Source organism: Emys orbicularis, chromosome 7 (genome assembly GCF_028017835.1).
Source record: "Emys orbicularis isolate rEmyOrb1 chromosome 7, rEmyOrb1.hap1, whole genome shotgun sequence".
Classification (NCBI taxonomy): Eukaryota; Metazoa; Chordata; order Testudines; family Emydidae; genus Emys; species Emys orbicularis.
In genome coordinates this window covers 112,237,041-112,264,634 of record NC_088689.1, presented here as the reverse complement: position 1 = coordinate 112,264,634, position 27,594 = coordinate 112,237,041, and the positions used below count along the sequence as shown (strand labels likewise).

At 42.4% G+C, this 27,594-nt stretch overlaps 1 protein-coding gene across 1 annotated transcript in view; it reads right to left on the bottom strand.

Moving 5' to 3' along the window:
• The window catches only part of FGD5 (FYVE, RhoGEF and PH domain containing 5), a 137,357-nt gene that overhangs the window by 33,526 nt on the left and 76,237 nt on the right, over positions 1-27,594 (bottom strand). Inside the window, exons 5-9 of the mRNA XM_065408176.1 lie at positions 18,303-18,454; positions 15,146-15,302; positions 8,482-8,569; positions 5,381-5,431; positions 3,260-3,318 (exon numbers count right to left, since the gene is read on the bottom strand). Coding sequence (XP_065264248.1) covers positions 3,260-3,318; positions 5,381-5,431; positions 8,482-8,569; positions 15,146-15,302; positions 18,303-18,454 — 507 coding nt within the window. The remainder of the gene's footprint in view (positions 1-3,259; positions 3,319-5,380; positions 5,432-8,481; positions 8,570-15,145; positions 15,303-18,302; positions 18,455-27,594) is intronic.

Here is a 27,594-nt window from a genome sequence, read left to right as displayed (position 1 = left end):
ATAACATTGACATTAAGCAGTTTGGAGTCAAAGCAGAGACACCCAGACAAGGTTGGGCCAAATGGTATTTTAGGACCAGATTGACCTTCTGGGGCCTAACAGTTTTGTGGGGCTTTATCGAGCTGCTTCCCCACCTGTGGTTGGGTTGCCATACGTCTGTCTGTCCATGACACTCCCACTTGCTGCTTCCTATCCCCACACAGTGCCCATTACTGATCATAGAAGATCAGGAGGTCATATAGTCCAACCCCCTGCTCAAAGCAGGATCAACCCCAACTAAATCATCCCAGCCAGGGCTTTGTCAAGCTGGGCCTTAAAAACCTCTAAGAATGGAGAGTCCACCACTTCCCTAGGTAACCCATTCCAGTGCTTCACTACCCTCCTAGTGAAATAGTTTTTCCTAATATCCAACCTAGACCTCCCCCACTGCAACTTGAGACCATTGCTCCTTGTTCTGTCATCTGCCACCACTGAGAACAGCCTAGCTCCATCCTCTTTGGAACCCCCCTTCAGGTAGCTAAAGGCTGCTATCAAATCCCTTCTCACTATTCTCTTCTGCAGACTAAACCCTCAGCCTCTCCTCATAAGTCATGTACCCCAACCCCCTAATCATTTTTGTTGCCCTCTGCTGGACTGTCTCCAATTTGCCCACATCCTTTCTGTAGTGGGGGGCCCAAAACTGGACACAATACTCCAGATGTGGCCTCACCAGTGCCAAATAGAGGGGAATAATCACTTCCCTCAAACTGCTGGCAATGCTCCTACTAATGCAGCCCAATATGCCGTTTGCCTTCTTGGCAGCAAGGGCACACTGTTGACTCATGTCCAGCTTCTCGTCCACTGTAATCCCCAGGTCCTTTTCTGCAGAACTGCCGCTTAGCCAGTCAGTCCCCAACCTCTAGCAGTGCATGGGAATCTTCCTTCCTAAGTGCAGGACTCTGCACTTGTCCTTGTTGAACCTCATCAGATTTCTTTTGGCTCAATCCTCCAATTTGTCTAGGTCACTCTGGACCCTATCCCTAACCTCCAGTGTATCTACCTCTCTCCCCAGCTTAGTGTCATCTGCGAACTTGCTGAGGGTGCAATCCATCCCATCATCCAGATAATTAATGAAGATGTTGAACAAAACCAGCCCCAGGACCGACCCCTGGGGCACTCTGCTTGATACTGGCTGCCAACTAGACATCAAGCCATTGATCACTACCCGTTGAGCCCAGCAATCTAGCCAGCTTTCTATCCACCTTATAGTCCATAGATACATAGATATATTAGGCTCTGTAGTGACATTCTTCCTCCAGGATCCAGGAAGCGAGGAGCTGGAGGCAAAGTATGCTGCTCCCCTCCCCCGTAAATACACCCCCTAAGGGCCCACACATTGCTGTCTCCTTTTACCAAATAGCTGCTCTTGCTGAGGTGACACGGGTAATTGAAAGCACTTTAGAACCATTGCTAGGATTATCTGGGGTTTTACATTCAGGATTAATAGATTTGTACCAGGGGTCTGAAAGGTTAACTAGCGAGCACAGTTCTTCCTTTCAAAAGCCTTGCAAAGATCAGGAAGCTCATTACCAAAGTCTGATACTGTTAACTGCTTACCTGGCCTGAGTGGCACAGGCACAATACATGAGTGCCGCAAGTTGTATCAACTTAGCACCCAGCATGGTATGTAAAATGAATCTAACCAAACCAATGCTCCCATTAAAGGAACGGTATCAATCAGAAGGCACCTATTTATACTGGGGGAAGGGAAGAGGTTTTAATTATTGTCATTACTTTGACAACTTTGGTAAAGAGTCTCTATCAGCATCTCAGGTTTCCTCTCTGCTATAGGGTGACACTCCATCCTCCCCAGTCCCTTTTTATTTGGCAGATGGTACTGTTGAAATCTTGGATACCAAGGGATCTGGATGACAAGCTCAGGCGATTTAGTTAGGATTTCTTCTGATTACTATTGCAGTAGGAGACCAAAAGAAGCTGCCCAACAGTGGCAATGGGACCTCACTGGGATACATTGAGGGCAGGTATCTAAAAATTAGGACTGTGCTGCCTGTAATAAACTGTAGAGGTTTAAAGGGTAATACAGCCCTTTCTTAGCTCAGAGTAGTGAATGCTTCTTAGAGCAATAGGTTCCTCTAATACTACTTTGAGCTTCTGCTTGTGCATGTGTAAAATGCAAATATTTTCTTAGCCCCACAGCACTCATGTGAGGTAATTAATATTTGTAAAATGTTTTGAAATTCTGGGATAAAAGCTGCTAGGGGAAAAGGTGCTAGTGCTTCTCAAGCTATCTGATGTGGGGGACCGGCAATTTTCCCCCCCAATGTGCCAGGGACCGGTGCCATATTATTATCCTATTCGACGCTCTTATGAGGAAACTCGCCGCGGACCGGCAGCCGATGGCTCGCGGACCGGCACCGGTCCGCGGACCACCACTTTGAGAAGCACTGTGCTAGAGTATTGTTACCATTAAAGAAAATGCTAATAAATTAATTCTTGGTGTTCCATAGAAAACATAGGCTGTAATTCAATGCTCCTGTCAGATTTGGAAGTGTAGTATGATGTGTTAGTAAGGGTGCTACAGGACTCTCCCTCCTATCCCAAGTCTAAATTATAGTCTAGGAATTCATCCAGGTACATGTCGAGTTATTAATACTGTATTCTGAATGACTCTGAGTCTGTTCCGTAATTAGAGTCAGCTGTTAACTGCTTTGCATTGATAATTTATGAATAAGAGAAGAAGGAGCTGCGGATTTGTGTGCGCTTGTATATGAATGGGTTATGATAGCAGGAATACAGCTTCCAAGACCAGCAATTTGACTCTCATGAAACCTGCCCCTCAAGAAAACAAAGTGCATTTACAGAGGTTGGGGAAGGAGGAAATTGTGTTTAATCTCTTCCATGTCACTGCTTTAATAATATGATATTATTATTGTGATAATAATATGATAAAAATAAAGTGCAAAAGTCAATATGGAAGTTTAGAGGAAATGGTTCTGAAATAAACTCTTAATCAGCAAAAATTATACAGTCCACCACTTCTATAAAGCCCAAAGAATCTCCAAATGCTGTGCAAACTATGGCCCAGATTCTCTGCTGTGCCCTCCAGTGGAGGAAATGGGGGAGGGGTGGCATTAGAGAGCCAGCTGCATAGGCTAAAGGATCTGGGTTTCTGGGATAGTACAGTGGGATAGTATAGTAGACTCATACTCCTCAGCAAACTCACAGAGAAGACAGTACCAATCATCAAATCACAACTCACCCCTTGCTGCATGCTGTCGTTGGCTCGGTCCGTAATTTCAGAGACCATGAGTAAGGCAGCTGATGGGTGAAGCAACACAGAAAGGCACAAAGCACATGAGAGGTTAGAAAAAGCAACCTATATCCCACCTTTTAATAAATACATCTTTTAAAGAAATGCATTGGCTAAGCTGCATTGGCACCTTCAGGGGCAAGCTGCCCTTAATAACTAGGATCCCAAACAGTCCTACTTGCTTTCCACATCTGGTCCCCTCTTTCCTTCCCTTTGTCTCCCTCTTGCTATAATACCATGAGTCAAGCTTGCCCCAAACAAGAAAGATCATGGGACTATCTTTAGGTGCTTAGGAATTTCACCAAATCATCTTGTGACATATCTTCCAGTAGCAGTTTTTTGTAAGCATGACAGTTTATCTTTAGCTTATGGCTAGTGCTTTAAATGGTGGGCCAAGTTCTGCTTTCAGTTATATATAGGGTCATCAGGAGTAACCCAATTCATTTCAACTGAGTTACTCCAGGTTCACATTGGATGTGCCGAGAACAGTATTTGCTTGATTAATATAACATTAGCCTTGATCCCCCTGTGACCTCATACTGACTTCAATGGGAGTAACCCACAAAGATTATTCCAAGGCAACTAAAAGGCCCTATCCTGATAGGTGCTGAGCACCTCATTAGTTCTTTATTTTGAACAAGCTGATTTTGATATGTTGTCTCTCAAGTGTATGTGTGCTGGTCAGAGCTCAAGGAACAAGTGTAGACCAAGCCTTCTTGCTGATTCCAGACCTCTGCAGCATCAGCACCAGTGTAAAACAATGGTGAGCTGCAAGTTCATTCTGGGTAATGGCATGCCAATAAACACATCAGGCCATCCCACTTTGCTTCAGAAGTATCATACCCAGCATGGGTATGCCAAGACTGGATTAGGATTTAGCTGGTGGCTGAGCTCTGGGAATGAACCAAAAAGTTTGAGCTATGCTTGTGAGTGCACTCAGTTCTCTTTCTGTCGGCTCTGCATGCCGGAGCTATAGGAATTCCCCAAATCTTAACCTCCAGATCTTTACTGCATGTGCTTGTGAAATAGCAAGGGACTGTCAGAGACTTTGCTCTGCTCTCCGTTCTAGAACTGGATATGAACCAATCCTTAATCAACCAAATCCAGATCGGGATTAAAATTCTCTGGCTAGCCCAATGTGCTGAGCCCAAACAATTCAGAACTTCATCAGTTTTTGAAATCTGGGATTGGATCCCAGTTCTGTGGCTCATGCTTGCCTTTATTTATTCACAGGCTGAGAAGGCAAGGTAGGAGGCAGACAACAGCAGTCTGACTTCCCTCTTACTTGCCCTGCACATGACCTCGAACCTACTTTGAAAGGTTGCCTCCTCCTTCTTCCTCACAGTATTAGGAGGTGGGTCAAGTTTCCAAGTTAATGTGACCATAGGCCTCTGATGCTGAGCAGAAACGACCGACCGGCAGCTGAATTTGAATTTGAACTTCCATTTCAGTGAGAAGACCCTGCCTCAGGCCATTCCACATGAAATACGGAAACAGGACAGAATGCAGCTTTACATTGTGCCTTTCACACTCATTGTGCCTGAGTCTGATCTTACTTACACCATTTATACACTGCTCCAAACTCCATTCACTCCAGTGGAGTTACTCCGGATTTACACTTGTGTAAGAGAACAGTCAGACCCATGCAACCTGAGATCACTCTATACTAATGAACACAGCATCACTCTGGTCAATATTTTCTCCTATTAGAAAAATCAGACCGCTTAATTTTTTATCCAGAAGTTTCAGATTTTTTTAGCAGATTTGGTCATTCTGAATGTATGACTGGTCAGACACAGCCTGCTCTGATACCATTGGGAGTTGAAGGTCATGCCATAAGTTGTTGTATTAATAATTAATATACTTGGCCCTGTACAAACCTAAAAATGTACAGTCTCTGCTCAAAGAGTTTATACTGGAGAGGCAAACTCCCCTAAATTAGCAGTGAGACCTCAGATCAGACCTATGCCATCGCAGTCTGGGCTTCATTCACACATTCCTGGGACAGATCGCACTGCTAGTTATTTATAATACTAAATAAAAGTTTCTCTTCTACCCATTTGAAATTACCTTGTGTGTCTTCATACTCTGCAGAATCAGGACAAAGGTTATTCAAGTAATCTGCAGGAAACAATCAGATATAGAACATCCAGTAAATTCCCAGATAATTAAAGAGTTTGGTTTGACTAGTTGAAACACACAACCGTAATAACCCATAACCCTTTACTCTTTTTAAAATCACCTATATGGGAAACAAAGGGAGGTCTGGACAGATTTAATTTCCTTCTAAAATTAAACCTGGCTTTTTTTTAAAAAAATGAGTTTTGTTTTGATATTTTGGGCTCATTCAAATCTGAGATTCAAAGCAAAGAATGTCTGGTGTAAAACCTCACTAACTGGAACTAACTAAAATGTTTCCCTGTTTCTCAGACAAGAGAAGCTGCTGAGTGTGACACAGTTTGATTAATAAATGGTCTTCTGATGAACGTTTTCTATTTTCCCATTTGAATGCATGGTACTAGATATAATTACTGATTTCCTATAGGAAAATGGACATAGTAGTATAATTCAATATTTCTCAGTGTTCCAGTGTTTTGGACATAGAGAATTTCAGTAATGATCACAGGAGCTAAATCTTGCAAACCTTTACTCACTCAAACAGTTCCATTGGCTTCGGGAGGGCTACTCGTGTGAGTCAGGGTATTTTTCTCTCTCTCTAGTTCCTTATGTGACCCTCATCACTGTAGTATCTGGGTGCTTTTATTTATTAAATCCCAATCCTGAAAATATTTACTCTTTTAAATTAGCTCTTTGATTAATGCAAGCCCCCAAATTTCACATCTGAGAATCAGGTCTATATCCCAAAGTGCAACATGGATCATGGAACCCCCCGTCCTCAGTCTCCCGCTCTCATGTGAGTTCACTTCTTCCAGGCCCTCCCACACCTCTTAACTGTACTGGTCTCTCATCTGGATTCTGGAAGGTTAAGAGGAGTCTGCTATTGTGCCTTTCAATGCCTAGTCTGGCAGGGAGGTAATGTGCTGTGTTGGCATGCCGTATTTAGGTTTCCCTTTCCCAGCTGCATTCTCTGCACTTGGCTAGAGACATTTAACTAATGTGGGCAACTCCTTTTGGCTGTAGCACAGTAATTGGCAACCAGTGTTGAGATTAAATACCTTTCCTTATCTGGGTAGAAACAGCTAGTTGTGAACATAAGAGCCGGTGTATTTTATTTTTCACACTGTGCAGAGAAATTGAATGACTGTACCTTAACAAACCCTGCCTGTCCTATCATCTGAGGGCATCTGGTAGCATCCATGGACTTCTCTAAACCTAGATGAACTGTTGCAGCCACCCATAGTTTAGAATGTCTTGCAATGCCTATATAATACCTTGTATCTGCATGCAACAGCTGTCCTAGGTGATTTACAAGCATTGGTTATACCAGTTGGCTGCAATGCCCAGAACAAAGACTATCTCATGTCTGGGTGTACCAGTGCTATTTACAATAGATATCTACAATACTATCTACAATAGTTTCTCCTGAGTGTGAATGGGAATCCACAAGCATTGCAGCTGCACTGCTTCTCCTAACTTTGTCTGACAATGAAGTTCCTCGTGTTTGGTAACCGCCCTAAAACTCTCAGCAATAGTGCTGGCTCCCATAGGATCAAGTGCACCTGAAGTCCCAGAATATACTGTGGTGATAAGGGGCACTGTGTGTGTGGACACACCAAATCCATTCTATCAGAACAGTGTTGCTGTATGGATGCACGTAACCTCTATAAGGACAAAGCAAGACAGCTAAATGTCACATGCAACTGCTGTTCCTTGAAAGGCTCCATCGCCTAGTGTAGATATACCCAGAGAGGGAAGCAAGTCAGTCCAAAATATCCTCCTACTGGTATGTAGTGCTCACTTGAGTCACTGTTACTAAAAAAGCAGAAACAGCTGTGAAAAATGAGTTGCATCCTTGATCAATGTGTTTGGAGCAAGATGAAACTGCTGCTAATCTGTGCTGTGAATAACATTTCAGACAATCCCTTTGTTCTGCTGCATTTATAGGAGTCCCCTCTAATATGCTCTTCCTTTTATCAGCTGTTGAGTATGGGAGGGGTTTACTGCTTCCTTCTCACTGTCCCACACTTAGGTTATCTCCCATCTTTCCCCACCCACCCACACACATACACCCAATATGGTTCTTTATCTTTACATCTAATGATCTCTGGTTTCCTGTGATTCCATCTGATGCACTGACCTGCCACCACATCTGCTGTGCTGTGCTGTTACATTTCACCACTTCCCTCCCCAACCAATTCCCTGCTGTTCCCTTGTAGGGAGCCTCAATATCCTAAACCAGTGCACTGAGTGTTCATGACATGATACTGGGTCCTATCCCTGTTGGAACGGCTGCTCCTCCCACAAACTGCAGCTTTGGCTGGAGTGGATTAGCAGTGGGCAGGATGAGGAGGACCAGCCACAAGGAGCCAGAACTTCAGGGGACATTCTTGAGGAGAAAAAGAGCATTCTACAGAGTGTGACACATGTCAGGGATAGGGGGGAGCATAAAGAGAGATTTTGTGGTGTGGCAAAGTTTAGACGGGAGTTTTTCCAGAGTTCAGAGGTGTTGGCTCCAGGATTTTGGTTCAGGATCATCTCTAGCTTTAAGTGACCCAGGTATGGGCTAAACTATAAATGGCATCATAAGTAAAATCAAACATATGTGCTGACAACAAGTGTCTGGGCACTCTTCCTTCCCTACCCATGGATACCAATATGGGTAAGTCCAGGAAAATGAGGCTTACAAGTGTCTGACTTTGCACACTCCAATCCTATAGTTATACTTCAGCATGATCTCACTAAACAGGGGTCTTTCTCCCTTCACTATGCCCATAGCTGTCATTAACCCCCAGTGGCCTGTCCAGTGTGCAATTCAATCATTCGCCAGAGCTAGATCACACATTTGTAGCTCAGGCCTATCTCTATTAATACATGATAATTTCTCTATTATATATTAAACAGATCGTTGCTCCCTGGGGATTCCAGCCCGTTGTTCTGACCGCATTCTGTCCTCCCCAAACCTGGCCTGCCATCTACATCTGGCCCTGGCACGGTGCAGGAAAGATGGGGCTCTGTTATAGCAAGTTTAGAAGTGCTTTCTTCTTGCTGACCTGTGAGTAGCACGCGGTACTGGAATATGCGCTGCACCACTTTCAAAAACTGGTGTTTCACATTCAGGGGGCTGCCGCCAGGATCCTGCTGTCCTCAAGAGAAGGGGAAAAACACAACAGTCAGTGCTCTGTAGTCTGAGTCCTGGATTATGACCTCACATGCCTAATGCACCCCCTGGAGAATCTGCCATGGTGACTACATACACAAGTGCTACTGAGCTGTTTCCCATTTATCCGCCTAGCTGCATATATTTCAGAGCTTAGAGCTGAATCTTCATCTCTATAAAGAACCAATACAGGAAAATTTAGCATTTGATAGCACCATTCATATTCAGTATCACAAAATAGTTCAGGCCGAGGTGGAGGAAATAAGAAAAAGAGAGGCAGAGAACCAATCAGAAGCTAAGGTCAGAAGAGAGATTTTAGAATGATATCCAAGGAGCCAAAGCAATCAAATCAGCATGCAGCTTGCTGGGTTCCCATAGGCCTTTTTGCCATTTTTCAGATTTTATGTCCATTGGGTTTCACTTTAAGAATCAGGCTTGTGTGGGCCAAATACAGCAAAATACCCCAATGAGACTAAATTAGGGAAGTGGAACCTCCAAACACCTTGCCAAGGTCCTCCAACAAAAAACCAAACCAAACCAAACCCAACAATCCCTCAGTTGGTTTGATTTCCATGTCCAACTCCCCAAACTAGCTGAGTTGCATATGGCTTCAGCTTTCATTGTTCAATATTTGCACAGCTCTAGCAGTGACGTGGAAAGAGAGGAAGGGGGACAATGTTAATAGTGATAGGAATATGATCTAATCAAAGAAGGCAGACAGAAGAAGGTACAGTTTCAGACAGCAATGATGCTTTGTTATTGCTATATTTAGCTGCTAGCGATGAGCACTCTGGAAATATGGGAGTGTAGATGGAGAGAGAGATATGACACTTTAATGTCTTTGTCATCACAGGGTGACACTGGCCCTTTAAGAGGCCAGTGCACCTGACCCCCCAGATAGGCTTAAAAGAGGGCAGCTGGGCTCTAGAGGGAGGAGGTGCCTGAAGGAAGATAGGAAGGGGCAGGTGAGAACTCCCTGAGCACAGAGGATAGACAGAAGGAGCAGTAGAGAGTTGCTTGGGGAAACCTACAGCAATCAGAAATCTCCGTAGGCCCTCACTGGAAAGAGGAAAGAATTGCCAGGTAGCTAGCAGAGAGAGTTGCCTGCTGGCCTTCCTGAGTCAGAGCGCTCTCGCCAGAGAAGGCTGGAGGGGACTGAAGGCAGAGAGCAGCAGAGGGAGATGCCTGCTAGCTGTGTGAGCCAGACAGCTGAATCTGGAGGATCAGAGAGGGCTGGAGGCTGGGGTGAGGGCTCTGACTTTGTGGTGAGAGATGCTGAAGCTGCAGAGAGCCTGAGCATGGTGAGAAATACCAGGGCCATATGTTGGTGGATTGTTGGGGACGTGGCTTGTTATAGCTTATATGCATGGGGCTTTCTTTTGTAATAAATTAACCCAGCAAGGGCTATTTATACTCAAAGACAGCTTGGACTATTTCTGGGACCATTCAAGAGGAAACTGAGGCTGGCACACTGGTTGTGCTGCTGCCTGATGCCAGAGGGTGCCGCAGATGGTGGGCACTTTCTGACAGTCTTATATATTCAAAATGCTGTGTAAACAGTAACTTATCAGACCCTCACAACACCTCTCTGAAGGAGGTAATTATTAGCATCTTCAGAAACTGAAATGCAATCAGGTTAATACATGACTTGTCCAAGGTTACATGCTGACCCAGTGGGAAAGACAGGATGAGAACTCTTTTGTGTTCTTGGCACCTAGTGCTGTGTTCAGTCCACTAGCTCTGCCCACCATCCCATGCTATAGCAAGTTAGATGAATGGACCTGTACAGATGTGGGATCAACCCTTCCTTCCCTTAACTGTGGGGAGACATGGGAAAGGATCAGCACATAGGATTGGTCACCCAGAAGGCAATCAACCTTTAAGATATGATTTTTGTCTGCAATTAAGAATCATTCCATCTATCAGCAAAAGGGGAGCATGTTGTTCACTGAAATAATGGCAGCTGTGAAAATAACCAGTGGCTAATTACACCAAGACAGTGAATGAGATGGACAAATACAGACTGATTTAGCTGAGGAGTATATAAATTGAGCAATAAATGTCACAGATTCATAGATTCCAAGGCTAGAAGGGACCACTGTGATCATCTAGTCTGCCCTCCTATATAACACAGGCCCTAGAACTTTCCCAAAAGAATTCCTAGAGCAGATCTTTTAGGAAAACTATCCAATCTTGCTTTTAAAATGGTCCGTGATGGAAAAACCTCCACGACCCTTGGTAAATTGTTCCAACTGCTAATTACACTCATTGTCAAAAAATTTCACCTTATTTCCAGTCTGAATTAGTCTAACTTCTACTTCCAGCTATTGAATCACATTGTACCTTTCTCTGTTAGATTGAAGAGCCCATTATTAAATATTTGTTCCCCATGTAGATACTTACAGACTGTAATCAAGTCATCCCTTAACCTTCTCTTTGTTAAACTAAACAGATTGAGCTCTTTGAGTCTATCACTGTAAAATATGTTTTCTAATCCTTTAGTCATTCTTGTGGCTCTTCTCTGAACCCTCTCCAATTTATCAGCATGCTGCTTGAATTGTGGGCACCAGAACTGGACAAAGTATTCCAGCAGCAGTTGCACCAGTGCCAAATAGAGGTAAAATAACCTCTGTGCTCCAACTTGAGATTCCCCTGTTTATGCTTCCTAGGATTGCATTAGCTCTTTTGGCCACTGGGAGCTCATATTAAAGCCAATTACTCACCATGCCCCCAAATCTTTCTCAGAGTCACTGCTTCCCAGGCTAGAGTCCCCCATTCTGTAAATATGGTCTGCATTCTTTGTTTTTAGTTGAATACGTTTACATTTAGTTGTATTAAAACACACATTGTTTGCTTATGCCCAGTTTATCCTCTGAATCTGTGACCTGTCCTCTTCATTATTTACTACTCCTCCTAATTTTTGTATCATCTGCAAACTTTATCAGTGAGGATTTTATGTTTTCTTCCAGGTCATTGATAAAAATGTTAAAAAGCATAGGACCAAGAACCGATCTCTGAGGGACCCCACTGGAAACACACCCGCTCGATGATGATTCCCCTTTTACAGTTACATTTTGAGACCAATCAGTTAGCCAGCTTTTAATCCACTTAATGTGTGCCATGCTCATTTTATATTGTTCTAGTTATTTTAATCAAAATGTTGCGTGCTACCGAATCAAATGCTTTACAGAAGTCTATTACGTCAACACTATTACCTTTATCCACCAAACTTGTAATCTCATCAAAGATAACAAGTTACTTTGACAGGATCTATTTTCTGTAAATCCATGTTGATTTGCATTAATTACATTACCCTCCTTTAATTCTTTATTAATTGAGTTACATATCAGCTGCTCCATCATCTTGCTTGAGATCTATGTCAGACTGCCAGGCTCATAATTACCCAGGTTATTCCATTTACCCTTTTTAAAAATTGGCACAACATTAGCTTTTTCACAGTCTTCTGGAACTTCCCCAGTGCTCCAAGACTTATTGAAAATCAACATTAATGGCCCAGCAATCTTTCAACCAAGGAAACCTAGTCAAGTTCACTGATGTATCTAGGCCAACTCTAAAGGTTCACAAGGATCATCTGGCATTGAAGGACTGTTTAATGGCTTGGGATAACTTAGGCTGCCTTGGTTCTGGTTAGAACTACAGAAATAAGATCACCCCGTCCCTGCCATGTAATTTCACTCTTAAAACCCACCACAGAGGTGCAAATATTTCTGCACCTATTTTGCAATTGCCACCCCAATCCTGTTTTTTGAAAAATTGGTCCTTTAGCACCTAAAGCAGTGAAAACTACAAACAGCTGTGCCAGCTTAAAAATCAGGGGGGAAAACCCCCCTCACCTTTCTTCCTTTCTTTTTTAAATGCACAATTGATTTTATGATTATTTATTCCTCTCTTTACACAGTTGTGAGTGAACAGAAGCCCCAGGATAGCAAAAGCACAGCTCCTGAGCTTGGATTTATGACTCAAATCAAAATCCTATTAACTCTGATTGTAGCTGAACTTCAAAGCAACACCCTGATGAAAAGCATTAACACCAGAGCCCTTATCCTTTGTTGTGTACAACAACCTTTGTTGTGTACAAGGTGCACCTCTATGATTGCTCTGCCTCTGCCTCCAGGGGCATTGAGTGGATGACAAAGGGGACAGTCAGAATCATTTGGAAAACTCCAAAGGCAGTTTGAGAAGAAAACAATTGAACTGATTAATGCCTTAGACCAGAGGTTCTCAAACTGTGGTCTGTGGACCACCAGTGGTCCGTGAGCACCATTCAGGTGGTCCGCGGATAGCTCCCTCTAAGGTGCGTGCTTGGGTGGCCACACACGAGAGAATGAAGGGCCATCCACCTAATTAGTGGAGCTGTGCAGGCGTAGCTCCCCTAATTAGGTGCCTGGACCCTGGAGAAGACGCAGATGTAAGGTGAGGTGGTGGCCTTGGTGGGAACGGGGGGTAGGTTGGAGGAGGCAGTGGGCTGAGAAGAGGGGGTGGGGGGAATTTGGGATGTGCAGGGCTGTGGCAGCCAGAGAAAGAGGTGACTTTCCCCAGCTCCAGAGCTGTGGCTGCCAGGGAGAGATGGGCCCTCCTTTCCAGCCCCAGCTCGGGGACTGCCGTGGCAGGGAGAGAGGGCATATCCATGGCATTAGAAATGTAAGACTACTGATATTAAAACATGAGTTGTGTGCTTTTATTTCTAGAAAAAAAACCATTTATTACGTTTTTTTTATATAGCGCTTTTATCCAAAGCACTTTACAATAGTTAGCTAACAGTACAAACAGCATTTGGAAAGATCATTAAGTGGTCCACCGAGACCGTCTGCAATTTTCAAGTGGTCCACGAAAATAAAAGTTTGAGAACCACTGCCCTAGACAACATGAAGAGGATTAAGGGCCCAATCCTGCAAAGTGCTGACCAACTCCTGGTTGATGTGTAGCACACTCAACCCCGAGCATTAAAGTCAAGGGGAGCCAAGCCCGCAGCAGAATCAACATGGGGCCCTAAGCTCTGAGTTGATGGACTAGAAGGGTAATAAATCTTAGGTGCTCCCATTTCTAAGAATGAGATGAGAAGGGTCTGAATGTTACCCCTTTTCTTGGATGAGCCTTCTGTTCAAATCCTGCTTATCTTACTCATAGGAGCAGCCCCACTGGCTTCTTTGTAAGTAGGATTTGGCCCTCAGTTTGTATCAGGAAGACAAGAAGGTGCAGGGTAGGTTGGCTGAGCATATAAGGAGCACAGTGGTTGTCAATAAAAAGCCTGCATTTGCCAAGTTTCTGCCCAGTGGAGTGTGAGATTCCAGCCCTCCCCTCTGCTTAGAACAGGAAATTACATCAGTGACCATAAGGTATCTGTTGGCAAATGTTGACTTTCAAATGTCAGACATGCTGCAGAGGAAGACATGATCCATACCTCATGGAACTGACATTCTAAATAACCTTTAAAGTATCAGAGCCTATTTATCTTCACAGCCTCCCTGTCACCTAAATGTTGTTTATTCCCTTTTTTACAGATGGCGAAAATGAGAGAGAGAGAGGCCTTATATTGATGGGCAAAAAAGGGCATCCTTTTCAATTGTATTAACTTAGTCAGGTTAGCTTAACTTGATTGAAAAGCCCCATCAACACACAGGCTAACACATCAGCTGGCTATGTTGTAGCTAGTCTAAACTGGGGGCCAGCCATTATGGCTTCAAAGGCACTAGCCTGCGTCTTGGTGGTCTTTTCAATCTGTTCTGTATAGGTTCTTATACCACGATTATCATCACAGTATGTTAATTGTGTGAAGCCAGATGAGCTAAACATAATTGAAAAACACACTTTTTGCCCACCAGGACAAGGCCAGGAGAGGTTACTTGACTCACCGAAGACCACACAGTGAGTTGGTGGAAGCGATGGGAAGAGAGCCTAGAAGTTCTGACTCCCACATTTCTCTGGTCTTGTCAGTGGATTTTTTGCATGCCTTTTTTCCTATTATTGCGTCCCTACCATAGCATGCCCTATTGGTTATTATGGAGGCATGCTGGCTTCATAGGGTAGCAGGACAGACAGATAAGTAGGGGTAGCAGCAGAAGGAGCAGTAAGAGGCTTTTTAAAATGTAATGAAATGCAGCTTTAAAGAGAAGAAGGAGAAGAGAGATGGAGGGGCACAGAAGAGAAGGGATGATGATGATGATGATGATAATAATGTACATCTTATTATACAATTATATATTATAACATTTATACAGCTTCAAAGGGCTTTAAATATGCTAATTAATGAAAGGGGAGAGAAAAAGAGGGCTGAGATGGATTCCCCCAATACACACATGAGCAAACATACTCACATATATACACACACACACTCTCTCTCTCTCTCTCTCTCTCTCTCTCTCTCTCTCTCTCTTCACTCCATGTGTCTCTCCAGAGTGTGTTCTGCAAGTGATCATTAAGATTCTTCCTCCACACCCTGTCTGAAGGCTGGTGAAGTTGCAGACAGGAATATCTTTGAGACAGCAATGCAGTGCAACCATAAATTAATGCAAGTAGAGAAGTGAGAGGGGCCTCACCTCAAACTCCCGGATGACAGTGGCCAGCTGGGAAGATTTAAGGCAGGTTTCATCTAGCAAAGCCAAATTCCTATCAAACTGCATAATATATGCTGTGTGGTGATTGAACCTTGATTCTCTTGAGAGAAAAACATCGGCCACTTTCTGGTGTTCCTCCCTAAAGCCACAGAAAGAGAAGAACAAGCCAATAAGTAACAAAAAATGTCCCACTTCATTCTGGTTACACAAATTCTATTCATCAGCTCCATACCTGCTAATGCCATTAGGAGATCTCAGTTAAGGCCTGGGTTTAACTGTCAGGAAGTGGACAACACTGCACCGAAGTGCTGGGCAATGGAACGGGCTGTGGAAGAATTGGCCTTGTCTGGGGCCAGTCCCCTTTCTGTAACCCTACCTACCACAGCTATATATGTACATGCTGGGCAGAATGTCCTCTTTATGGGCTCACATAGCTCACATTTCTCCAAGCAAGCTTTCCAAATCCACCAGGGTGAACAAGAACCTTTGCTCTGAGTGCTGGTGTTAGTGGGAGAATAACTCCATCCTCAGATCCCCTTCACTCACAGCTCCCTCTTCTTACCCATGTTACAGTTCCTCATCTGGGCACACAATTTAATTATTTACCGAAGGTGAATTATCTACAGGAGAGAGAGCCAGCCAAAAAGGGCAGTAACAGAGGATACAGGGCTGCTAATGAGCAGTAGCCAAGGAGACGTCAGGGTAACAGAGATTGTGGTTTTAAACAGCAGCCTCGTTAATTTCAGAATAAGAACATAAGAACGGCCGTACCGGGTCAGACCATCTAGCCCAGTATCCTGTCTACCGACAGTGGCCAATGCCAGGTGCTCCAGAGGGAGTGGACCAACAGACAATGATCAAGTGATCTCTCTCCTGCCATCCATCTCCATCCTCTGACAAACAGAGGCTAGGGACACCATTCCTTACCCATCCTGGCTAATAGCCATTAATGGACTTAACCACCATGAATTTATCCAGTTCTCTTTTAAATGCTGTTATAGTCCTAGCCTTCACAACCTCCTCAGGTAAGGAGTTCCACAAGTTGACTGTGCACTGCGTGAAGAAGAACTTCCTTGTATTTGTTTTAAACCTGCTGCCTATTAATTTCATTTGGTGACCCCTAGTTCTTGTATTATGGGAATAAGTAAATAACTTTTCCTTATCCACTTTCTCCACATCACTCATGATTTTATATACCTTTATCATATCCCCCCTTAGTCTCCTCTTTTCCAAGCTGAAGAGTCCTAGCCTCTTTAATCTCTCCTCATATGGGACCCGTTCCAAACCCCTAATCATTTTAGTTGCCCTTTTCTGAACCTTTTCTAGTGCCAGTATATCTTTTTTTAGATGAGGAGACCACATCTGTACACAGTATTCAAGATGTGGGCGTACCATCAATTTATATAAGGGCAATAATATATTCTCAGTCTTATTCTCTATCCCCTTTTTAATGATCCCTAACATCCTGTTTGCTTTTTTGACCGCCTCTGCACACTGCGCGGACACCTTCAGAGAACTATCCACGATGACTCCAAGATCTTTTTCCTGACTTGTTGTAGCTAAATTAGCCCCCATCATGTTGTATGTATAGTTGGGGTTATTTTTTCCAATGTGCATTACTTTACATTTATCCACATTACATTTCATTTGCCATTTTGTTGCCCAATCACTTATGATCAAGAATGATCACAGAATGATCAAGAATACAGCAGAGGGACTGGCCAGCAGCCCTGGGAGTAACAGAGGATGCACTGCCAGATGTGGGGAGGGGTACTGGGGATTCAAGGGCCTGTTTAGTATTCAAAGTCTAAAGCCAGTGCACATTTTCAGATTTTCACTGCACATTTATTTTAGGTTCCTGGAACATCTACAGCAGCTAGAAGAATCGGGAACCCACATTTCTTAATAGCATACTTAGCATAACCATTTACAGAATTGTTTTCAACCTCACTGTTGTTTACAACAATTCCCTTGGAAGATGGAAACCCACATATAATATCCCCTTAACTTTTCCTCTGTTGTGCACTCTGATTTGTTATTGTAAAGCTGTTCAGGAGTGCTGCCTGCACTGTGCATACAGTCTTGTTACTGTTATTTATTTATAATCTATTTTGTGGAAGCCCTGGGATAGAGTGGTCTGTCACTGAAAGTGACTGCTGATTGGCTGGAGTTCAGTGGGGGTGGAGTTAAGGAGCTATAAAGCTTGCCCCAGCTTCTGAAAGAGTCAGATTAGCCTGAGAGTTTGGCTTAGACAGATGTCTTCTGTGGATTTCATAGATTTAGTCAGTTTGGGACTGAAGCTAGCCTGACTTAGTCAGAGGCTTGTCCCAGCTAGTTGATGCATTTTAGTTTGGAAGTGTGGCTCAGACAGGGGCCTATCCAGCTTAAAAGATTTCCTCTAGCACTGATAGACTTTGTCTAGGCAAGACAGAGACGTAAGATTTAGTTTTGTTTAGGCAGAGACCCTCAGCAGCCCTGAAAGATTGTGTTTAGCCTGAAAACTCAGCCCAGCAAAGGCTTGTTCAAACTCTGAGAGGGTTTCCTTTGACTGGGAGCTATAATATTAGGAAGTTGCCATGGGAATTGTTCTAATTTATTTCAATTTCTATGAGATCTAAAATTTTAAAAAAGACATTTTCCTATATTTCTTAATGCCTCTGAGGGGTTTTTTCTGCCTGTTCCCCCTTCCTGGTATTTGAGTCTATGACTCATGGTTCATACACATTAGACTGCTTTGTGACAATCACCTAAGGGACTCAACCAGATTGGGTCCCCAATGGGCTAGGCACTGTACAAACAGATAGCAAATGACAGTTCACGTGAGATGGGCTGCACACACACTGATTTATGGGGCTGTATACAATGGTTTATCATTCTAGGGTAGCGCAGGAGCACTGAGACATTTGTAATTTTTGGGAGGTAAAAATAACAATATAGAAACATGGCATAGGCAAGAAAATTCAGTCTCCCAACCTTAAGGTGTCCCTGTAAATTTACCTCCCGCAACCTATGGACAAACCCTGTTAAAGATGTTTAGCATCTTTTCTTTCTTCTGTTGGAATCTTAATCCTGTTGCCAGTGGTTCTTGGAATAAAGGAATATATTGAGGATGAGATGAGGCCATTAAGTTGTCACTTACCAATTGAGGACTCTTTCCTCCAGTTCTCCCAGTATCTCCTGGTGTAGTCTGTAGATTTCAGGGATCTCACTCAAGCCCTGCTTGAGCTTCACCTCCTCCCTCTCATTTTCATCCTCATCCCCCAGCACTTTCAAGACCGCTTCATGGAAATCCTGTGAATACATCACCTGTTACACAGCAGCTAAGGCAACAGATCAGAGGTTCTTTATGGCACTTAAACCATTACTATTTTTCCTTTAAATTCCAAAATTCATTTACAAACAGTCAGGAAACTTTATGGGAATTACAAGATACACCATAAATACTAGCATATCATGGGCAAAAGAGGAAGGAGAACATAGGATGTATTTTCTTTCACCCTTTAGTTTCATGGTTACTGTAAATTTCAGGTTAAAGTCCACATATTGATTACCCAAAATATTTAAAATAATAAAAAAAAGCTAGCTCTGCCTCCCCCCAATCCCATCAGATTATTTAAAAAAATAAATTTGGGTACTTTTTGCTTTCTGGGTTTTGAGCCTTTAGGTTGCAATGGGGTCGCATTTTCAAGCATTTTTCAGCTAGAAACTTCCTTTTTTTAAAAGAAAAAGGAAAAAAAAAAAAAGATGTGAGTCTTGCATAATCCCATGAGTCCAGCAGCTGGGGCTTCATGGAAAACATCAAATATTGCAAGGCTTGTCATAAAAATTCCAAGAATTGGCAACACTGAATCCAATTCCTAATTTACTGCGGGAAGGATGGCGGAGATATAAATTAAGCTACAGAACCAATCATTTCTTATATGAAATCCACTTTATCCACTATAACTGAGACCCACTTTTCAATAATAATAATTAATAATGATAATATATTTGGAAAATACCTTTAATCTCGATGTGGTTTAAATACTATATACACATAGGAATAATTTCTCCAGAAGTCAAAAGCAGCCATTCTAGTGTGGTATGTGACAGCTGTTTAACAGCATACTGCAAAATCATCCAATAGTTTAGCACTGGAAGTGAAGAATCACACATCCAACTAAAATGGCAGGGGGAATTTACAGTAGGTGTTCAGATTAGAAGATGGTCAAAACAGTGGTGCTAACAAACTTATATTCTTGCAAAATATGGCACAGAATCAGTTAGAACTACCTTCATGCAAAAATTGACTTGAAAATATGTCCAGGTCAGAGTCTGTTTAGAAAATGAAGAAAATATAATACTACAGCATCACAATGGTACCTATTACTACAGTATCATTATGGCATCCCACTCTTCCCAATTAACACTGACATCAGGGTGCTTGATCATATTCTAGTTAATACAAACGTCATGATAGAAAATACATATATTCCTGAAATACCGTCATGACATGAAAAGAGATAAAAGAATGAATTAGATGAAAGAAACATATTGTACTGGGAGCTCTTATTTTTCAAGAAAGGTGGGGGATTCCATATGTTACATTCACAAAAATACAATTTACATGCAACTCATCAGGACATGTAACATATGGGTAGCAGGATTTTAAGTGGGATGAGAAAATAGAATAAAACCCTTTACTAGGGAGTTTTCCAGGGAGAACTTCGAAAAGGTCTTGGACACAGTAATTCTTATCTCTTTGTTGGTATTGTAAATCAAATTCCCAATGTTCTTTACTTTCTTCTTTAATTCAGAAATTTGTTGATATCTATTCATCTCTTTTGCATTCCCAAAGAATCTAACTGCACATATATCAGGGCAATGCATTGGGCATAATCAGAGGGTCCATTTCTAGAGAATTTACGTGAGACTAAAAATAGGAGGTAAATCACCAAAACTGCTGAAAATGCAGGTAAAGCACCTAAACATCATTATTTTATGAAGCCCTGCTAAACAAGGTATGGGAAATCAAAGAAAATATAATAGTCCAAAATCATTCTACTGTAACTGTAGAATGATGTAATTACACAAGGGGTACATTTGGGGCAAGGCTTTAATGAAGTGACTAATTTTCTCATGGGACCATTAAAGATCCCTAATGCTTTCCCCAATTTTTCTTTACTTTAATATCACTTTGAAGCCACCCTTTTTTTCAGCCTGAAGTCTCACAAACATAATATTCTACACTACCTCTCCTGAAGGTTGTTTTGCTGGGTGGTGCGCAACATCAGAGGTAACTGCCTTTCCATTGTGGGAAAGTAATTCCATTGTGAATGCATATAGTTTTGGAAGTACATTGTTATGCAAAGTACTATATAAATGAAAGGTGGTTGTATTGGATTAAAGGCATCCACTAGACTCAGTGGAAACGAGGAACATCAGGGAAAAATGTAGCGTATTATCTCTTTTGCTCAAGGTCAACTGTATGGAACTCCCTTCAGAAGCCATCTTAATGGCTTCAGAGCTGATAATCTATCCAGTTATGAGCTTTCTGAACTAAAATGCTGATATTCCATTGGAACAGTGTGTCCTTATAAGAATGCACAGAAGCAAAATCATGTTCTGTAGTAGAAAGGTTAATAGTTTGTTGTTGAGTGGGGTGAATCTTCACCCTAAACTAGTGCTACTGTTGTGTCTTGCCAGCTCAGGGGTTAGACGTCAGGTCTCCTACACAGTAGCACAGATTACACTGGTCTACAATTTTTGAGAAGTCGTCTGCTTCAGAGTTAAAGTGTGCTATTTATTATGTATTTTGATGTGCTGAATTCAAATATGACAATTAAAACAACTGATTGGCTACTGTTTCTAAGATATTTAAGTTTTTACATTTTATGTCTATGGATATTGTGTAGATAGAGTTTTAATCATAAATTGTAAACCTAGGTCTTTTCATGTGTTTATGGTTGCTTTACATGATAATATTTCACCTGTCCTGTTTATGTAACACTTTAAAAATCAGCCAAAGGGTTATATAAATAAAATTGATTATGAAACAAAAGGCAAAAAACTATTCTGTACATAGTTTAGTCCTATTCAGTGTCTACTCGGCGCTTCTTGGCTTGTCTCTTGTATTCATTAAATGGAGCATCTCTTGTCACTGTCCAGCAATAGTCTGCAAGCATTGATGGGCTCCATTTGCCCTGATAGCGTTTCTCCATTGTTGCAATGTCCTGGTGAAATCGCTCGCCGTGCTCGTCGCTCACTGCTCCGCAGTTCGGTGGAAAAAAATCTAGATGAGAGCGCAAAAAATGTATCTTTAGTGACATGTTGCAACCAAGGCTTTTGTATGCCTTGAGGAGGTTTTCCACCAACAACCTGTAGTTGTCTGCCTTGTTGTTTCCGAGAAAATTTATTGCCACTAACTGGAAGGCTTTCCATGCCGTCTTTTCCTTGCCACGCAGTGCATGGTCAAATGCATCATCTCGAAGAAGTTCACGAATCTGAGGACCAACAAAGACACCTTCCTTTATCTTAGCTTCACTTAACCTTGGAAATTTTCCACGGAGGTACTTGAAAGCTGCTTGTGTTTTGTCAATGGCCTTGACAAAGTTCTTCATCAGACCCAGCTTGATGTGTAAGGGTGGTAACAAAATCTTCCTTGATTCAACAAGTGGTGGATACTGAACACTTTTCCTCCCAGGCTCCAATGACTGTCGGAGTGGCCAATCTTTCTTGATGTAGTGGGAATCTCTTGCACGACTATCCCATTCGCAGAGAAAACAGCAGTACTTTGTGTATCCAGTCTGCAGACCAAGCAAGAGAGCAACAACCTTCAAATCGCCACAAAGCTACCATTGATGTTGGTCATAGTTTATGCACCTCAAAAGTTGTTTCATGTTGTCATAGGTTTCCTTCATATGGACTGCATGACCAACTGGAATTGATGGCAAAACATTGCCATTCTGCAGTAAAACAGTTTTAAGACTCGTCTTCGATGAATCAATGAACAGTCTCCACTCATCTGGATCGTGAACGATGTTGAGGGCTGCCATCACACCATCGATGTTGTTGCAGGCTACAAGATCAACTTCCATGAAGAAGAATGGGACAAGATCCTTTTGACGGTCACGGAACATGGAAACCCTAACATCACCTGCCAGGAGATTCCACTGCTGTAGTCTGGAGCCCAACAGCTCTGCCTTACTCTTGGGTAGTTCCAAATCCCTGACAAGGTCATTGAGTTCACCTTGTGTTATGAGGTGTGGTTCAGAGGAGGAGGATGGGAGAAAATGTGGGTCCTGTGACATTGATGGTTCAGGACCAGAAGTTTCATCCTCTTCCTCTTCCTCGTCTGACTCAAGTGAGAATGATTCTGGTGCATCAGGAACTGGCAGTCCTTCTCCGTGGGGTACTGGACGTATAGCTGATGGAATGTTTGGATAATGCACAGTCCACTTTTTCTTCTTTGATACACCTTTCCCAACTGGAGGCACCATGCAGAAGTAACAATTGCTGGTATGATCTGTTGGCTCTCTCCAAATCATTGGCACTGCAAAAGGCATAGATTTCCTTTTCCTGTTCAACCACTGGCGAAGATTTGTTGCACAAGTGTTGCAGCATATGTGTGGGGCCCACCTCTTGTCCTGATCTCCAATTTTGCAGCCAAAATAAAGGTGATAGGCTTTCTTAACCATAGTGGTTCTACTGTGCTTTTGTGATGCAAAAGTCACTTCACCACAAACATAGCAGAAGTTATCTGCACTGTTCACACAAGTACGAGGCATCTCTGCTCACTTTGGCTAAACAGAAATGTGTCCCTTTGCAAAATCAAACACTGACAAATAAGAGAGCACGACACTGTATGATTTCTAGAGCTGATATAGGGCAATTTGTTCAGCAGAGTGATGTAAGCTTCGTTATGATTGCATCATCCATGACTTCTAGGAATAACATGATGCAATTCCTATCATGTATGATGCAATACCAGCTTCAGATTGCATCATTCATTGTTTTGCCTAAAAAGCAAGTACTGTCCAAACCCAGTCATAGATTTATTCATAGATCCAGTCAAAGATGTATTTTAGTCATTTCTGGTTTAAATTGAGATCCCTTCCCTTTATAACTCACTTATCCTCCGCCATTCCCAAGTCAAGGGTCGTATATACTGACCCAATAGCATATCTTGAAAACTAGAGCCAATCAACAATTTTAAGCATCATTTTCGTTCTCAGTGACCCAGAATTAGTAAAGTTTGACTACATTTATTTCAGAAGCATTTTGGCTGTAGAGCAGTGTTATTAGAGAGTAGCAATCCAAGCTCAAGAAAATTCTAAAGAACAAAACTAGAGGTATTGCTGTGACACATAACACTCCATCACCTAATTCTTCAGTATCACTACAACAACAAAGCATTATTGGACTGAACAGAGAGGATATTAGCCAATCCAGAAATATGCCTGGAGAGCAGAACTGTTAATGGATACAAATTCTCCTTTTTATTCCCCTGAAATGGATGTTAGGAGATGAGTCTGAGCCAGGCAGCTGGGTGTTCCTTAGTCTGGACCAGGTAGGGCTCCTGTGGTCAAATTTCCTGTTTTCTGCCAATCGGAGCTTTATAGGTGAAATAACTGGATCCCACATTGTCTACGAAAATAAATGAGCATTTGGGAAACTGGAAGCACATTCCAGCTCGTGATGAGGGCAGGCGCTGGAGAGCCATACGGAATCACTTAAAAAGTCATACAGAACTTTTCCCAATGCTTCCTTTGCATCCCAATAAACCAGGAAGTGTCTGGAGTTTTATTGCAGAAGTGGGTGGGAAGAGAGAGAAAGGGAAAGAAAGAGAGAGGGAGCGCAATTAATTGCAAAGCCAGTTTGAAAGCGAGGCCCATTAATTGTAGGGTTTGAAAGCTCCCAATGACTACTTACAGAGCAGCAGTGGCAGATGTAGAGATTATAAAACTTCCTGTTTCATAAAAAGATGATCTGTCCTTATCTGAGAAACCATAAAGCAAGGGGGCGCTCCATTAACTCTTGCTAAAGGTAAAGATCCTTGCATGAGTCTGAAGACAGCACCAGGAAGGACATAGCCTGGTCAGTCACATAAGCAGATCCTGGAAAAAAATGCAGTTAACCACAGGATAGCCTGTTTCTTTCATTACGATTCTCATGATCTACACCTTCTCTCCTGCACCCATTCCAGCATTGTTTTCATTTGTAGAAATATTTTACTCTCTGTGTGTATGTGTCTATGTAGGCCGTGATGATGTGCTGTCACCTACCAGGTGAGGTTGGGGGGGGGGAGGTCTATTTCACATAATTTAACATGCATATAACACACAAGGAAATACTGCAGTGTGAGAGATCCAAGGGAGGCTTAGAATCATGAGACACCAGATTGGTTGCCCCAGTCACTGAAACTCGATGTCTACAGAATAGGTATCAGCGTTCTCCTAATCCAGGGCTTTAGCCAAAAGACCAAAGAGTATCAGGAGTCACTCTTCCAGCAGGTTCAAACAAGCTGAATTCTGCTTTAGTCTGAACAATCTGGCTTGAGACAGCCAGATTCAGTATCCTAATGGTCTGGGTGAACCCATGCTGTGAATGTATTTCTTCACACGCTACTGTGCAAACCGCAAGTTATTATTAAAAACAACATTCCACTTTTAAAAAAAATATATATATTAAAAACATACACTGTCTGCCCAAATAAGCTCATTCATCAGATGAAAAAAAAATGCAGCTGTTTTAACACTCCATGGGAAGGTGATTCTGCTGGGTGAGTTAATAGAAATGGCAGCAAGTTTTTTCCACTCAGAGACAATTTCCTGGCCTCCTGCCGCACTGTATGTAGTGTGGTTGAATGTGCTGAGAAAGGAAGCAAGGGCTCAATAAAAAGAAACCGCTAAGGTCATATATCTCATTCAACGATGCACTGCTTCTTCCATCCAGCCCTGAACAAGGATGAGTAAATCAGTTTGGAGAAGCTAAGAATCTTTTCCCACTAGATCTAGTAGACATGATCTAGTAGCCTTCCAACATGTCAAACTTTTAGGGATTGAAAAGTTACCTTTTTTTTTTTCATTCCCTTTCCATTGGAAGTACAAACCTCCATGAAACCTGGTAACCTCCAGGTACAGACACCCACAAATTCTGAGGCTGTTCTAATGTGGATCCAAATTTTACTTTGGGCCCCATCTCCAATAATTATGAAGGCCAGCCCTTCAGCTCATGTAAATCACGGTAGCTCCATTGACTTCAGTGTGCTATCTGGATTTACCGCAGCTGAGGGCTATGTAGGTGTGATTTTAGTGCTGATGAAAGGTGCTAGGTTAACAGTACCGGGGTCTGAACTGCTCTCTCTCTGCAGAACAGGCACAGCCCGGACAGCGACAGAACTGGGGGAAAAAGCTATTCTGAGCAAAAGGACAACACTGGCACAAGAAGAAATGGGTATAAAGTGGCCATGAATAAATTTAGGCTGGAGATTAGTTGAAGGTTTCTAACCCTCTGAGGAGTGAGGTTCTGGAACAGCCTCCGAATAGGAGCAGTGGGGGCAAACAACCTAACTAGTTTTAAGATGCAGCTTGATAAGCTTATGAACAGAATTATATGATGGGGTTGCCTGTGATAGCGGGGGACTGAATTCAATGATCCAGGAGGTCCTTTCCAGTCCTATGTCCTAATGTAATCCTCCACCTTACCTGGAAGAACTGACTATGGGTAAGAGTGAATATGGTCCATTCATTCTTTGGCTTCTCTTTTGCAACAGCCAATTAGTGCCAGGTGTGGTGAACATGCTAGTTCACTGGGAACCAGAATGGGACTCATTTCATTTAAACCACCAAACAGTGCTCAGAAGCTGTATCTACACTGGGAACATTTGGATCTGTAATTCTCCACTGGTGGACGAACAGTAGAAGCTGTAGTATAGACGGGGGCAGGTGTTTTTACCACTGTGTCACTACAGCTGGTAAAAAAGGAGGACCAAAAATCATGAACATTTCCACCCATATTTTTGAATTTTGAAATGTTTTGACCAACTCTGTGGCTGGCCCCGAGCAGGATGCAAGTCTCATGAAAATGTTCATAAAGAATTTCATTGCATTTTTCCATCAAAATTTCAAAAATTGTCCAGTTCTAGTTGTCAAGACTGTGCCACATCTATATCACTCCACCACCGATGCTTCTATCATTGTTATCCCATTACAGGTCCAAGTTTTCCTCGTTTAAACATGCCCCGCTGGTTACAATTTCAGACACTAAAGACCCCAGATGGATTGAAACTGTTCATACAGAGGTGGAAGACTTTCATATTCTTTTTTCCCATCCTTTGTAGCAACCAATCCCCCTTCTAGGTGCCTCTCCTAATTGAAATGAATCTACTAATCATTTTGAAGCTCCTCAGTCATTGCAATTAATTCAGCGTTTAGAAAAGAGAAGCTTAGCAGCTGTAGCAAGCATATCCCAAATCTGTTTAACTAACTGTTACGGAGTTGCCGCCCATTCCAAATGAACATCCACAGAACAAATAACTCCCCATTTTATACCATAAAGGAATGAAAAAAACCTAGCACCTCTTTTCCACTCAATCTCAGCAAATTTAATTAATCATTAATTGCCCAGACTTGTGATTATAATTAACTCTCTGAGAAATTATTGAATTCCAATTGCCCAGATAGCCAGCCTTACAATGATTAGTACCAAAGCTTGAAATATAATAGTAATAGCTATAAACATCCATTTCCAAAAAATTATGCCATTGCTGAAAGTGCTGAGTTCCTGGGAAGCCATTAATCAAAGGTAAAGTGCTTGTGCAGTCCAACTCCAATCCATTATGGCACCTGAAGGTCTCCAAATTCATCATCTGAACAACCCAGCCAAACACAGAAGGTACCAAACATTGAGTCCATATAATTTCCTGCTGGATCAAAATTTCCTTAAAATAGAGGCATGAACCCAAACCAATCCATTTCAGGCTCTGCTCATAGCAACCGATCTCCAAAAGGACTCAATCTTGCACTCTGATACGTGGGCGCACAGTACTACACTACATTGTAAAATCTGCTCTAGTGTTATTACCCCCAGCATTGCTCAGATACTACACAGCTGGAAGCCCTAGAAAACTAAGTTGTATAGATTTGGAAGTTGAGGCAAAGGAGGCACAAAGATGTTCACAACTATCATTAAAGCAAAGAAAATGTTTTGCTTTTTCATTTGTGCACACAGCTACTTTTCATGATATATTTGCCTAGGGAAAGCACCCAACAGCATCTCTGAGCCTCAATCACCACTGGAAACTTACACTTTGTATAACTGAGATCTTGCGAAAGTCATGGAGCACAGAGAGACTAAAGCTACGTCTACATAGCAATGAAACACCTGCGGCTGGCCTGTGTCAGCTGACATGGGCTCACAGGGCTCGGGTTGCGGGGCTGTAAAATTGCCAT